The sequence below is a fragment of the Phallusia mammillata genome, chromosome 4 (assembly GCF_965637545.1).
Source record: "Phallusia mammillata chromosome 4, kaPhaMamm4.hap1.1, whole genome shotgun sequence".
In the NCBI taxonomy this organism is placed as follows: Eukaryota; Metazoa; Chordata; class Ascidiacea; order Phlebobranchia; family Ascidiidae; genus Phallusia; species Phallusia mammillata.
In genome coordinates, this window is record NC_137255.1 from 11,659,336 (window position 1) to 11,675,963 (window position 16,628).

General features: G+C 35.2%; 1 protein-coding gene and 1 long non-coding RNA gene across 3 annotated transcripts in view; one reads left to right on the forward strand and one right to left on the reverse strand.

Annotated features, from left to right (window-relative positions):
* Positions 1 to 16,628, reverse strand: part of LOC145225073 (cyclin-J-like) — a 37,015-nt gene that overhangs the window by 2,153 nt on the left and 18,234 nt on the right. Inside the window, exons 3-6 of the mRNA XM_080091714.1 lie at positions 16,497 to 16,570; positions 16,341 to 16,439; positions 9,934 to 10,045; positions 9,693 to 9,852 (exon numbers count right to left, since the gene is read on the reverse strand). Of these exons, the coding sequence (XP_079947840.1) occupies positions 9,693 to 9,852; positions 9,934 to 10,045; positions 16,341 to 16,439; positions 16,497 to 16,570 (445 nt within the window). The remainder of the gene's footprint in view (positions 1 to 9,692; positions 9,853 to 9,933; positions 10,046 to 16,340; positions 16,440 to 16,496; positions 16,571 to 16,628) is intronic.
* On the forward strand, positions 6,556 to 8,983 carry LOC145225074 (uncharacterized). 2 transcript variants are annotated; one of them, XR_013859801.1, is made up of 2 exons: positions 6,556 to 6,804; positions 6,878 to 8,983. It is a non-coding gene; the product is annotated as an uncharacterized LOC145225074 (long non-coding RNA). The 2 variants fall into 2 exon arrangements; XR_013859802.1 differs by having other exon boundaries at positions 6,896 to 8,983.

The following is a 16,628-nucleotide window of genomic DNA, read 5'->3' on the forward strand; positions in this document are numbered from 1 at the left end:
GAATTTGATCAACCTAATTGTAGAATTACTTTGGGTTTTAACATTTCAGCGTAATATTGCAAGCTAAATTGCTATTTTTCATGTCAATTTGCCCGCTTATTTTTTATGCAAATTACAAATATTTGCATTACAACGCTCAAATGTAGAATAAAGTTTAACCAAGTCGTTGGTTTGGCCCTCGGACATAAGTCAGGTTTCTTATGTGGCCCCTTTTAAAACTTAAATTGCCCACCCCAGTTGTAGAATGTAGGCTGACAAGAAGCCACTTCATACAGAAGATTCCACTAAAAGGAAAATCTAACATTGTGTTAGAGCAGGGGTGTCAAACACACAGCCCGCGGGCCGCATGTGGCCCCCATAAGTTTTTGTGTAGCCCGCAAAGTAACTTTTAAAAGTTATGTGTTTTACTCAGGCCAAATATCCTGTCAGACCAGTGAGTTTACATGATACAACCATTCTCTATTAGTGGTATATGCAACGTTTTAATGGGACAAACAAAATAGCCCATCTTTGGAATCAACGATTCCGCTTGTTGCATCATTATATGCCATTGTTTTCACACAAAGCAATAAAGCACAGTTGGTTCTTTCACTCTGCTACACGGTATATCTGATTGTTATTTTATTACAACATTGTTTTTTAATGTAGTTATAATGGCAAACATTTTACTGGTTAATTGTGCATTTTTTTGGAGTTTGATAAGGCCAGGTAGATGATGGGTAGAATTAAACTAGAAGGGTGGCTTAGCACATATTGCTATTGCACATACACTATAACCTTTAATGAAACGTTAATATATTCCCTAAACTTAATTTATAATGGGTCCCATATTATCCACCATCTTTTATAACCTTAGTTGTTTCTGCAGGGACTCATAGGTCCCACACATGCAAACATCACTCAGTTTGGTGTTGTAAGGTAAAACACTGTGATCAGTACTTGGCTTAAAAAATCATGTTGTTAAAAGTACAAACTATGCAAATCTGATTTAATTCAGACATTGTTCAAAGTTTGTCCTATTTAATGTTCTGTTTCTAGAAAAAAAGGGGTAAATAGTGGCAAAATAAAATAAAACAATTGACACCTTTTAATAGAATTCTACAAGCTGTCCAAATTTCATGTAATTCTGACACTGTTTAAAAAAAAAACTCGCCCATTTTAGGGGGCTAGTGGGGTAAATGTTAAAGCTGTTGGGTGAGACTTAACAACTGACACCTGAGGATGGCATAATCTACCAAATGATCACATTTCGTCCAATTTCAACATTGTTTACAAATTTCAACCATTTTAGGGGTGATGGGTGGTGGGGTAGCAGGGTAAAACACAACAACTGGCACCTATAAATGCCACATTCTATAAGCTATACAAATTTTAGACAATTCCGACACTGTTTAAAAAACTCACCCATTTTAGGGCGTTAGTGGGGTAACTATTGGTACTTCAGGGTCAAACACAACAATTACCAGATATAAATGACAAATTCTACAGGCGGTTTAAATTTCCTTTAAATCCGATGCTATTAACAAACTCACCCATTTTAGGGGATTAGCTGGGTATCTGATGGAGTTCAACACCCAAAAGTATAAAAAGTAAAACCACAATGACCCAATTAACAGTGGTGTAAAATTTTATCCAAATCTACCAGTGCTTAAAATTCTGACCACCGGAGGTGTAACTAGAAAGGTGGCTTTCTGATAGGCTTCCATTTTATATATTTTATATGCTATTTACCAATTTTCTATGTACATCATTTGATCTAAACATATGATTGTTTTTGCAAGCAAAAACGAAGGGGTCCCCACACGCGCATTTGTGCAGATTTACGACAAACAAACGTCCTGGTTATTTTTAGATTCTTAAGAAAAACTTTCAGAAAGCATTAACCCAACTTCAAAAGTTTTGTCCATATTCTTTCTGCATCATTATTGTCATATAATTAGAAAAAAACAGTAAATAAGAACTGGAAAAATTGTTTCAATTTAATCTCATGCTTTGACCTTGATATTGTCGTTCAAGGTCAGTTTTTAAACACAATTTTGAAAATGTGCATGATAACTTAATAAAACTAGAAGGGTGGCTTTGCACATATTGCCCTTGCATATACACTATAGCATATTTTGAAACATTAATATATTTCCTGCACTTATTTATATATGGGTCCCATATCATCCACTGTCTTTTATAACCTTGGTTGTTTCTGCAAGCAGAAACTCATGGGTCCCCCACACATGCAAAGTTGTAAATAATGCATTTCAAGAGATAACAATGAGAAAGTTTGGTATTGTTAAGTCAAACACAGTGAATGGTACTGAGCATTTATAAATATGCTATATCCAGTACAAACTATTTAAATTCAATCCATTCATACACTTTTGAAGTTTTTTTTAAATTATGGTCTATCTGAGAAAAAAAGTGTTAAATAGTGAGAAAATACAACAAAACAATCAGCTCCTGTTAATGGCGAATTGCACGCAATTGTACGGGGCCAGTGGAGTAAATAATAGGGCTACAGGGTTGAACACAACAATCAACACCTATAAATGGTGCTGTACAAGCTGTTCAAATTTCATTTTAATCAGACATTGTTTAAAAAATTGAATCATTTTGGAGGGCTAGTGGGGTAAATGTTGGGGCAACAGGGTTGAACATAACAATCGACAACTTTAAATAGCATACTCTAAAAGGTTTTAAAATTTCATTCAATTCAGACATTATTTAAAAAAAAACTCACCTATTTTAGGGGGTTAGCGGGGTAACTAATGGGGTTCAACACCCAAAAGTATAAAATGTAAAACCACAATGACCCAATCAACAGTCATGTTCATTTTTATCCAAATCGGACAATGTTAAAAATTCTGACCACTAGAGGTGTTATTAGCAACATTCGTTAATGCTTCGGATGTCATAAGGCTATTAACACCCCTCTGTTGGCATGTGCAAAACCGTCCACCAAGTATTGCAGAGACACAAGTAGCATATGTTCTGTTGCCTATATTATACCATTACACTACAGAAATCTTTCGTTTGTGGTGCGCAGCAACGTACTAAAACGTTTTACACTTTGGGGGCTAGCGGGGTAAATATTGGGGATATCAAGTCAAACGAAGCAGGGGACACATCTACATGACCATATCTACCATCTGTGAAAGTTTCATCCAAATCCATCAAAGATTTGATGCCAAAAGTGCATGGACAAACTTCGGCGGAAAAAAGAAAACTGAGTGAAATCAAGATGGGAAGAGGACCCATAATGACATAGCATAGCTGCACAAAAACAGCTGATTTCTACTCACCGAAACGGCTGTCACATAAAACGTCTGTTTGGACATCAAGCTGAGCCCACTAATTAAATTGTTCGTTTTTTGATAAAACGTATGCCCCGTTGCAAACTATTTGTATCTTGTGTCGCATAAACATAACAAAAGGTTTTTGGAATATCATAAATTGAGCCCGTCACGTTAGTACGTTTAAGAAATGGTATGGAAAAAGTACCAAACAGTGGCACAGGAGTATATTCTAAAACAAAATTTGGCATAGCGGTGTGTTCGAGTTGGACACCCCTGGCCTAATGCAAAGGTCTCAAAACACGCGGCCCGGTGTGGCCTTTTAAAGGTTTTTTTGGAACTTTTAAATTTTTGGTATTTACCTCAGGTGGAATGCCCTGTCAGACCACCGACTACAAGAAACAATCATTCTTTATTAGTAATGGCTAGAAATAAATGCAACGTTTCAATCGTATGGAAATAGTTCCACAGACAAAATCGTATGAAATAGTTCCTCAACAAATCCAATTGTTGCATTAAATTTTTCAATTGTTTCGTCATTGTATGCCATTGTTTTCACATATAGTAGTTTATTGCACTTGCTTTTTAACTTTGCTACACACATCAAATGATATAAACGCACCACATTTTTAAGCACATAATATTTTTGTTCATATTACTTTTACGAAAAAAGGTGTGGAGCACTGATATAAAGCACTCTTTGTTGACCAAACGCATTTACCAAACCAGCGTTAGACAGAAACAAATATTTTTGGGTTTGAAAGATGAAAATGGGTAAATCAAGGGTACAATATTCTTTGAAATACCTTACATTGCACCAAACAACAAAGCATATAACTCATTAATGATGTACTTTAGTCAGTACAGCTGTTTTAAAAATTTTACGTTTTGGGGAGCCTGTGGGTGAACCGCTAGGTCATGTGGGGTCAAACTTAGCAGGATCAAACTTGGATTAATAACTAACATGTGTCTAAATTTAAAAAAAATTGAAGCACTCTTTCTTGGCCAAACGCGTATCACAAACCAGTGTCAGACAGAAAAAAAATACGGACAAAAACAATATGTGTCCCCTTCATAGAAGGGGACCCATTATTAGCAACATTTGTTAATGCTTCTGACGTCATAAAGCTGTTAACACCCCTCTAACCGGCATGTGCAAAAACATCCACCAAGTAATGCACAAACACAAGTACCATACGTTCTGTTACCTTTATTATACTGTTACACCACAGCAAACTTTCGTTTGTGGTGTGCAGCAACATACAAAAATGTTTTACACTTTGGGAGCTAGCATGGGAAATACTGGGGTTACCAAGTCACATGACCATATCTACCACCTGTGAAAATTCATCCAAATCCACCAAAGATGACATGCTAAAAGTGCAAAGACAAACTTCAACTGAGAAAAAAAAGAAAAAAACTGAGTGAAATCAAGATGAAAAACCCATAATTAATATGAATAAAAATTTGAGCCGGTTTAAAAAGTGCAGACCGGTTCGGACCGGTAAATTTGCCCAAACTGGAACAAAACCCAAACCTGAAAATATACATTTTTTAAAAACTGAACCGAACCAGAACCCTTAAAAACAAAACCAAGTGAATCCGAACCGACCCTCAACCCATATGACAAGCGGTTCGACTCCCTGATTGTAGCAGTTAAACAAATCAATAAATTTTATGGTGTATATAACTATAACTGACACTTGTCCTATACAGCAGCGCTTCCCAACCGGCCCACTGGTGGACCACGAAGCTTTTCAAACTACTACCATACCAATATAGAGGTTAAAAAAAGTTACATAGTTTGTGTGAACGTACTTTCAAACTTAACCATTTTTCTCAAAAATATGATACTACTCACTATGAAAGCCGCATGGCGCATAATATTTCACGTTAAACAAAGCTTTATTACACAAACAAACTGCGATTGTCGCGTCACAACAGTACTTATACTAGTTGTAAAATCTTGATGCTGGAACTCTCTTTGTTGGCTTTATTTGTTAGTTTTTTTCATCGTGATTTTCTCGTGTTAGTTTTTTTCATCGTGATTTTCTCGCAATATTATACGGTGTTCTCCCCAAAAAAACAAAATTTTTAAGTGGGCCGTGAGCTGGAAAAGGTTGGGATGCACTGCTATAAAGTATACTGTCCATGTGTGTTATGATGTCACAATAGGAAAACAATCACAAAAAGTAAATGTTCTTGGCCCAATTAAAGTGAGATAAACAGTTTGCACTTGTATGCAGTATTGTAAAAGCAGTTGAGAAACTTAAATATATTTTTCGGTTGGTTAATGATGCTAAACATATTTGCCTCCACAGTCCCTTGGGGGTTGGAAACCACTGAACTAATCCCTGTTTCATTGGATAGCCTAAGCAATAAGCCCATTTTCTCGACATAGCATTTTAGAAATTTCAAAAGACTGTCCAAAAAATCCAAACCAGGGCTGATCAGTTGGGTCAGTTGAACAAGTTTAAATCGGACTTAAATCAGGTATCACAGAACCACAGTTTGAGAACCACTGCCTTAAGGGAAGGGGACCCATAACATACAAACTAGAAAATGCATCAAATCTCTTGACACATGGTAAATAGTTGATGAATTTTTAAAGCAAATGACCCTGTGGTACAAGTTATTATGAAAGCCAGATGGTGGTCAATTTTGTCGGTGGGTTGTCGGTTGCAAGTAACACAAAGACAGTTACATGTGTTGGATGTTTTAAGATGAAGAAAACAAATACTCAAAAGTCAAAACTTGCGATTGAACTGGTTTGATGGCATAAAAGACGCAAAAGCAAGAGACTATACTGCCGTCTTTTGGAAAAACCTAGTAAGCGACATATTTTTCAAAATGCGTTTTTTTAGTGGAATGGTTACTTAATGTTGGCTAGTTTTCTGTGTTAAAATTTGGAATTTGAAAGATATATAGTTATTGATATATTTACGGTTAAAAAAACCTAGTAAGTGAAACACAACGCTAAAAGTATTTGGCAAAACCTAGTATTGCTGTTTGACCAATCATGACGCTCGAGTTCGTCACATGACAACTTTTTTCTGACTGTTGCGTGTTGTCGCCTTGTTTACATATCTATTGGCGTTGTGATTTAGTTTTGTTTGCTATTAAGTAAATACCGGTATTTTAAGTTTGTTTAGCTGTAACTATACCATCCAGTTTCAGTGTTTGTTTAATATGGCTACCACAAGAGGAAAACTAATCTTGGCCCTTCAAAGAAAAACAAAGAATGAAGCTCCAGTTTCCAGGTAGCTTGGATTAAGAAACTTGCTTGCCAGGTTACACTTCTGAAGGCATTAAGGTAGAAATTTAAGTTGAGATGAGAAACACATTGTTAATGTCCAAGAGAATAAAAGTTTGAAATATTATAGTTCATGTAAGTACACTTTGATTTCAGCATCATAGCCATAAGCAAAAAATAACACATAGATTTGGCTCAGAATCAGACTAAGAAACAGGTTATTGTGCTGAAATTAAAACCGCAAGTGTGGATGATATTAATCATAACGTGAGTAGTTGTTGTCATTTGTAGTCTTATCTGACATGACTACTGAGCATCATTTAACTCATCAAATGATCAGGATTCAAAACTATTTCAGCTCCAAAATGACAGTTCTTGGTTAGGAAGAATTGTGCCACTGGACCAAGATTCAGATAGTTTAACCCAGGGGTTCTTAAACTTTTTCGGTCACGCCCCACTTTACACTAATTATTTATTCTCACGCCCCCCCTAAAAAACGTTAGCACTAATGATGCTTGTCTTGTTTTTTGGAAACAACATACATGGCAGGTCCGCTTTAAGCTACTGTCAAGTTAGTTCCGAACGTTGGAAAAAGCCACTTCAACACTGATAAGTTGCGAAAAAGTAGGCTTTTGCGAACACAGAGACACGTTGCCAGAATTCTTTTAAACTACGCATTGCGAACAAATAAAGAATGTACAGCCGACTATATAGTACAGGGGTCACCAAACTACGGCCCGCAAGGTCATTTCATCCGGCTCGCGACCCAATTTTTGGATTGCCAAATCGTATTGATAACTTTGTTACTGTCAAAACTTAATCTACTCCTTACGAAAGTTTACTGTTACGACATGTAAAATTAATATTACCGACTCTCAAAGGATTGCAACGCCCAGGATTGATCCAAACCCAGTTTATTACGTCACAGACAAAACAAAAAGTGTTAATTGTGCGCAAACAATTGCCTTATTGTGTCACTTATGACGTAATATACAAGCATTCCTTGTAAGATGAGACTAACTATATAATTTAACAGATTTTAAATGGGGTTTTAAAAAGACCATATCTTGGCGCCCATATAAAAATCGCCTCATGGGCTAAGTTTGAGAAGACGGCACTAGGGCATGTAAACTCTGCGGCGGCACGCAGTGGGAAAAGTTTGGTTAATACAATTGGACATCCATTTCAGAGTAATGAAGCGTTTATACTTTAAACAATAAGTTCGAAATCAGCGCCGACATAATTCCAATGCATTAATTTACAATTGTTTGCAAGTTAAAACTTTGCTGCCAGATTGTGCTGCGCCCCCCTTGCGAACCCTTCACGCCCCCCTAGGGGGGCGCGCCCCCCAGTTTAAGAACCCCTGGTTTAACCAAAGAAAATCCATATGTTATAATTTCATCTAAGCTTGAAAGTTTACATGCTGAACCTATTAAAGATATTTTTCTTTCACGCTTGAAACCTTGCATGATGTTAATTTATGTTGTTAAAGGTTAATGATGATTTTTAGCTTATAAAATATAAATCTTCACAAACAGATAAACATAATCATTTAAGTTTGCTCATCTCAAAGTTAACCATTCCAATGTTTTATTAATATTGATAAGTTTTCATGTCTAAAAATATTATAAAAACTGCTGGTCGCAGGACTTTGCTGGAAGAAGGAAATTCATGAAGGGCACTATTCATAAAACTGCAATGTTGGAGCAAAGATATCCTGCTGCTGTCTGAACTGCCTGGTTGCTGTGGTGCCAAGCTCACAGTTTGCAAAGTGTTTTATATAAACAAATTTGGGAATAAAAACTGATTGTTTATAACTGAACATACGAAATGGTGCAAATCTGGATTGATAGTGTATTTTTCCTCTCTTTTTGACTAGTTTTGTAAATGAGTTTTGTAATGACAATTTAACAATGAAAAAAGAATATTGACAAAACCTTTTTAAGGCAAACAAGCCTTTTTTCCAAAATTACTGAAAGCTGCATGGAGCTTTATTCTTTTTTTTCTTTCTTTAAAAGGTCCAAGATTAACTTTCCTTGTGTGGTAGCCATATTAAACAAACAATGAAACTAGATTTTGTAGTTTAACAAACTATATTTACCAGTTTTGCGACAACATGCTGTTGTAAGAAAAAATGACATGTGTTTAGTAAATCTGTAAATAAAATATACATAAAGAAGCTACCTTTCTAGATGTTATATGTTTTTATTTGTTATGTAAAAGCATCTTTTTGGGTGTCAATCAATTGATGGTTAAACTGCTTGATGTTTTCATGTTAGACTTTTGTAGAATGGTAAGTTAACCACATCAAGAACTCACAAAAGTTTATGACATGTTTTGTAAAAGCATCTTTGCCATGTGCTTGTGATCTTGTTGAACAAATATACTTTTTATTGGTCCTCAGCACTAGCATGTTGCTATTGCTAATAAAAGGTTTTTGACTGAACATTTGTACTCAGCATTTCTTCAAACAGCTTGAAAATTGGTGACTTAAATGTAATAACACAGTTTATGAAAAAAATAAAAAGCTTCTGTTTGATTTGTGAAGGTGATAAAGCAAAAAAAAATCCATCTATTGTTCTGAGCCTAGACTTTTCCAAATTATATTTTAGTTAGTTTTGCATTTCTTATCCGGTAAAACCTAGTATATTGTTTTTTCATGGATAATAAACAAACTAACAATATGTCGTGAACTGTAGGTATGGCAAAATTTTTTTACTGTAACATGTTTGTGAAAAACACCAAACAGGTAGACAAAAAAATTATTTTTGGATGCTAACCAACATCAAACGCGTTTTGTGCTTTTTCTCGAAAACTTGAAAATTGCAGTTACTAGGTTTTACCAAACGACGGCAGTATAAGGTTGGTCACAACTTTTTTGTTAAAGGCTAAAACGTTGGTCACAACTTAAATCGAAAAACATAGTTGGTAAAAGATATAAATAATACAGCATGGTACAATAAATTACCCATAAAACATGCGACTTCATACCAGAAATGTAAACAGTTGAGCTTAACAAACAACCGCCTAATTGCAAGGTAAAAACTAAAAGTGGACACTACAACCTACTTTGAAATGTTAATATATCTTTTGAAACTGTCAATGAACATGGCACAGTATGCTGTTACCGTTTAGTAATTACAACACATACCTACCTTAGTAAAATTTCAATACAGGGTACAAGATGGTTCCAAGCAAATTCAGATGTTCTGTGGAGTTCTACAGTCCATGTTGGAGCAATATGCAAGCAAATTCTTGCTGCAGCAATGCATGATGCCATGATAAGTGATGGCTTAAATACTAAAAAAGACTGATCTGCGAAGAAATACAATGTATAATTAATACAGATATAATTCACATGGACATTTATTTTGTCACAGGGCAGATTACACATGCCTTGCAAAGAAACTTCCAAAAAGTAGTTAACATTTTTTTCCAAATACACATGTGCTTGTTCTTGATTGGCTACTGGCTGACCTGCATGCAAATCCCTGTCACCCAACGCAACCTAAAAATAGAATTCGAAAAATAACAGAAAAAAAACGTCACTGGGTGGTCTTTCGCCTTTTTACTGTTCCACATAAAAAATGATTTAAAATTGAAACTCATAAGGAACTCACATGTCAATTTATTCTTAAAATATTGGGAGTGAGAAAAGCCACTGGTGATACTTGAAAGATAACATTGTAAATGTAAACGAACCACTTCAAGTAACAATAGAGAAAACTAGAATGGTGGCTTTTGAATATACTTCCATTTTATAAATTCGATATCCGATTTAGTAATTTACTGTACACATCAGTTGATTGTTTTTTCAAGCAAATACTAATGGGTTCCCACATGCATCTTAGTTGGTATTTTTTAGTTGATGCTTTTTTACTAAACGTAAACAAATGTTCCAGATATTTTTAGGTTCTTAAGGACAAACTATTAGAAAGGATTAACCAAAAGTTTTGTCCGTTTTCTTTTTGCATCATTATTGTTAAATAATTACAAAAACAGCAAAAAATTGCTTTGAATTTAATCTCTTGTTTTGACCTTGATACTGTCGTCCAAGATCCGTTTGGAAACACAAATTTTTCTAGAAACAGTTGTATTACAAACAATATAAACTAAAAAGCCATTTGCCACAAAGGAAACATATAACAAATTGTTTTTCACTTTTGCGCAATAATAAATAAATTTGTTTTGCAAAACAAATACCATTGACCTGTAGTAACCTCTCACGGTGCAGATCCTGAATGACCATTTAATGACCTTTTTTAATAGGACACAGTCCTTGGTGTTCAACAATATGGTTTTGCCTAATTTATACATAAATCAAGTATTGATTTATGAACTGATTCGTGAAAAATAAAGAAGCTACGTTATGACAAAAAAACAGTCTTAACTGTGTTTGTAATACCTACACGCTGACCTTTAGAGACCCATGGTCATACGACAGCCAAGCTAACTTTGAGCATTTAAGGAACATTTATCACACCTTTCGAAAAAGTCAAGTTGATGTTTTTATCTTTATGTTGATCAACAACAGTTTGGCTGAAATATATGAAACTAAAGTAGGTTTATCTGTCTGACAGACAGTGTACACATATCATTGATGTAAAGGTAATCATTTGGCCGAATAGGGCAAAATTTTAAACACTACACAAGTAACCTACTGTAAAAAATTGTTTAAAATTTCAGCACATTTAGACTGGTATTTCTGGCCTAAAACTAAAAAAAACTAGAAGGGTGACTTAGCACATTTTGTCGTTGCAAAAACACAACAATCGACACCTATAAATGGCATACTCTACAAGCTATCCAAATTTTAGCCAATTCTGAGACTGTTTATGAACTCACCCATTTTAAGGGGCTAGCGGGGTAAATACTGGGGTTATCAACAAAAACAAAGTGGGATGCAAATTTACATAACTATATCTACCATCTGTATAAGTTTCAGCCACATCCACCAAAATTTGATGGCAAAACGATTCAGACAAACTTTGGGAAAAAATAACCATTTTAGGGGGCTAGTGGGGTAAATACTGGGGTTATCAACAAAAACAAAGTGGGATGCACATCTACATAACTGTATCTACCATCTGTGTGAATTTCATCCAAATCCATCAAACATTTGATGGAAAAACGAGTCGGACAAACTTTGGGAAGAAAAAACAAATAAAGAAAAAAAACAAAAAAACAATTCGAGTAAAATCAATATGTGTCCCCTTCAGGGAAGGGGACCCATAATTATTTCGGAGTTTAGGGGGTAACAAATGGGCTAATCTAATAAAAAGTGAAAAAAAAATCTTTACAGCACCTTACATTACACCAGGGGTGTCCAACCTTTGTGGCCAAAGGGCCACATGCGGTTTACGAATGATTCCGCGGGCCACTTGAATGTTACTGCTAATTTGTAATCTTAGAAATGGCTGTTTTATGATTTCTAATTAAAATCCTCACACCAAAACTCTGAGCATAGATATTAACAATTATAAGAACAATAAACGCACCAAGATAAGTCGACAAAGTTTTTCCCACACGTCGACATTTCAATGTAAAGTTTGGCACTGTTTTTCTCTAACAAATTTGGCAATATTCGGTGAGATGGACGATGTAGCAATGCAAAGCGAGTTTTCCATATGGCTATCAGAAATTACTGATTTGAAGTCACATGTCCACCCTTCTTGGAATGTTCCGTTAGCGTTACTTGCTTTTCATTTCCTATTTGGCATAATCTATATCAGTGGTTCCCAACCTTTTTTTGACGCGACCCAAATACTTACCAAAATTTTGTTTTGTGGTTTCTCGCGACCCATGGACATGCTATTTTAGTTGAATTTTTGTCTGTAAATTCGGAAAGCTTTTTAAAAATTACTACGCAAGTTTAGCAAATCAATAACCTTATAACGAACAAATAGTGTTGTTGTTTTCGACCTAACATTTCCATTTAACCAGGACTTAGAGCTGAATCGAAGAATTATTAGCCAGACAACGCTTAACTGTGAGCTAACACATCACTTTATGACGTCACAAACAGTTTTAACCATTATCACGACAAGTTGTGATGAAATTATTGTTGGACAACAATTTAAAGCCTTAGGAAATATATAAAAATTACGTTACACGGCGAAATCAAAAAGTAGATGTTCTTATTGTCACTAAAGGGTCATTCCATGTCAACTGCCCAGGCCAGTTAACCCACCCTCTCAGATTTTTATCAAATTTAAAATGTGAATGCAGCTAGTTACACTGATTTCAACACAATTTTTTTTTTGAAAACTATCAATGTTTCACGAAGTTATGACTTTTTGAAAATATGTCAAAAATGTGATCACTGCAGCGACGCGCATTAATGATTTTTAAAATACTGTGTTTAAAATGTCATATTTCTTTCTAATTTGTATATTGTGGTCATTTTAGTAGGTTAGGTGAACCTTTAGGTCATTCTCAATCACCTTATTACAGTTTTTCATGTTTTTGAAATATGGGTCAGTAATTAAAGGGGGTTCAGTTTGGGGGTATCCGAATGTGCATTCATGCGTAACGACAACTTCAAAAGCTCATATCTTGAAGTGCACACTAGCCAGAAAGTTAAGTAATGGCTCAAATGAAAGCTCTTGCTGAGTACTTTCCTTGTTCTTAATTTTGTGATGCTTTTCTGTAATTTGTTTGAAGCAGGGTCATAATAAAACACAGGTTCATTTTTCAGATATTTTTGTGATACTGCTTCTATTATCTATACTTTATGTGCCCTAATTTGTGATTAAAAGTTGTTAAGATGCAAAAGTTTAGAGTAGGTGTCTCACTGGATACTTAATGCCACAAAAAGACATATCCAACACAAAAACAAGGTGTTTTACCAATTGAATCTCTAACAGATGAAGAGCAAATGCTTCTGAATATTCGAGTTGCTGCTGATAAGGGTAATGATGGTTGTTTGGAGAACATATGTATTTTCCACAAGTACAATTACATTGGTTGGTACCCTTCTATGCAGAAGAAGTGTTGTGATCCTTTTCAAGTCCACACCAAACCAGTCAAAAACCATAGTATACGTTCTATCACTTGGGAATGTTACCAATAAAAAAAATGAGATTTATTGGGAACATAAGACAAAAATAAAGGTCTAGCACTGTCATGCACACCTGCATTTTGTCATCACCTTGAAACTGAAGACAAAAAGCCACTGCTAAGTAGCTGAAGTGGCCTAACACAGTTAATAAATTAAAAGCTTTTCACTTTTTACACTAAAGCCAGTATTGCAACTATGTGACGATTATGAGCATAGCTTATCTTACCAATACAAACATAATGAATTGCAGAACTAGGTGGCTTTCTAATATACTTCCATTTTATATATACTATATCCTATATACCAGTTTACTATACAGACCTTTTGATCTACAATGTTTGCAATACCTGCAAGTTGACCTTCAGTGACCACTCGCATGCGGCGACCAAGCTGACGATGGCCATTTAAAGACAATTTATTACAGCTTTCGGAGAAGTCAAGTTTTTTTTCACCTTTATGTTAAACTACAACGTTTTGGCTGACATATACGAAACATAAGTATTTTATCAAGCTTAAATCATGTCTAATGTGTGAAACTTTAGCCCAGGGGTGCACAACCTGCGGCCGTACGGTCGCATGCGGCTGAAGAGACGAGTTGGTGCGGCCGTGAACATGTTTGTTAAAAGATATGTACTGGCGGCCGTAACGTAAATAAAACTCTTTTGCCAGATATTTTTATTTTTAAACTGCTCTAAACAGTTTATGTGGCACTAAAAAGAATATTACCAGCCTAGTAGCCATATGCGTCAGACTTTTTGTTCGCCTATGTGATCTTCTTACTATGTAGCTCAATCTGTGCACCAAGCTAGAAGTTAATTTGGGCTTTTTGGGTACCATTATTAATAATATATGATATAAATTTCTTTACATCAGTAATTTAAAAAAGCAGGTAAATGGCGGCCGTTGGTAAAATAAGAATCTGCGATGCGGCCGTTGTAGCAAAAAGGTTGTGCACCCCTGCCTTAGCCAAAACTGAAAATGCTCGCGATAACTTAACAAGGTGGCTAGCACTACTGCGCAAAAACAGGTGATTTCTAATCGCTGAAAGATTGCCTCACAAATTGTCTGGATCTGTGTCAAATAGAGGCCACCCGTTCTGCATTAAACTATCAGATAAATAAACTAGTAAATTACGCCCTTGGGCCTTCTATCTGACTGATTGTTCAGTGTATACATATTTGGGCCAGTAAAGGTAACTATTTGGACGATTGAGCCAAAATTTTAAATACTAATCGAGTAACCAATAAGAACATTTTTTTCAAATTCAGCGCATTATGGCCTGTATATCTGACCTAAAGAGCTTGTATTTCTGACCTTAAAACCGAATATTTAAAATTGATGAATCAAATTAAAAGTTAGAAGTCTAGAGTTCCTTACATTGCACTAACTAAAAGCATGGAACTCCCACGTCATGTACTTTAGTTAGTACAAATTTTGTGTTTTGAGAGTCTCTGGGTGAACCACTGGATCATTCGGGGTCAAACTTGTGGATGATCAAATTTGGGACAATAACTAACATCTGTGTAAAGGTTAGCACTCTTTCTGGACCAAACGCACATAACAAACCAGCATTAGACAGAAAAAAGAAATATAGACAAAAACAATACATAAAACTGGACAAGAGAGTATGAAGGTAAAGAACAAAGAGAAAAGCTGTGCACTTTTCCCTGTTCAGAAAGCCATTTATATATCTCTTGTTTTGCCAACTTCCTTCTTGTCCTATTATTATTATGTTTGCATTAAATCTGCTGTTGCAGTTTACTGCCCACTGGTCACCATGCATTCTTAAGCATGTTTATGAAACTGAAAATTCGTAACCAAGGACAAAATGCAAAAGAGTCTCTTTTCTCGCCCTTTGCCACATTTTTTAACACTGACTGGAACAGTGCAATTACTTACCAGCATTTGAATAGACTTCAATGCATACATACACTCCATAACAAATCGCACAGAGCAGGGTTTAGGTTTGCCGACATGCCAGGTCCTTTTTCAATGTGGATAACTGCTTTTAGATATGGATGCATGTTCAACCAACACTAAACTAAGGATCAACTATATTCAATACATCAAAGCAACAAAACCCTAGTGTGAACCTATATTGCATTAGTTATTTAATTTTGTATGCATTTTGCATGTGAAACATACGATTAAAAAGTGAGTTAAATGACCTGTTTCTTTAAATGGTTAAGGCATTGTTGCAAAAAATATTTGATTTACTGCAACTTGTCAGTGCTGGAGATACTGTACTCGAAATAAAAACAAGACATTAGCACAGAATATGGTACCATATAGGTTTAAGAGCAGACACATTGAGAGAACGATAGAATCATGATCATCTGCTTAAGTTTTTTAAGTTTATTTGTGACAAACTAATATTTAGGCTAACAATGTCAGAAGGAAACTAGAAAAGTGGCTAGCCTAATGCACTGAACAACATTGCCAGTAGCATGCAACATTATCAACACATTAAAACAAATTTGGAGCTTTAAAGGTAATCACTGGGTTGAGTGGGCTAAAATTCCGATCATCCTGACAAATAAGAATTTAGAAACTACTACCCCTGGGTGTAAAAAAAATTCTGTCCTAAATGCTGCCACCAATTTAAATTAAAAATGATGTTAAGTATCATGGGTACGTACAAGCAGAAGACAAAGAAATATAAAAAATTATTGTTGTGTTTGGTTCTTTTTTGTCACACATCACAGTCTTGATCAAAAAGTTTGTGTTTGAATCCTATTCCAACCTGCATGTAATAGTCCTTGAAATGCGAAGCTGTTGGAAACCCAATATCCCAATTGAATGATGACAGAAGTCGTATCTCCATTAGTAAATAGTCACAAGGCTGAAACAAAATTAATCAGCAACTTATTGCACTTTATTAATTCTCAAAAGTGTTTACCTTCAGATTCCATTGCAAATGATCCATTAATGCTTTGAACTTTGGTATTTTCTCTTCTCGTTCTTCAAATTTACCTAGATTTAATGTTTTGCGTTAAAAGTTAAAATAAGTGGTTTACTTTGCAGACATAAT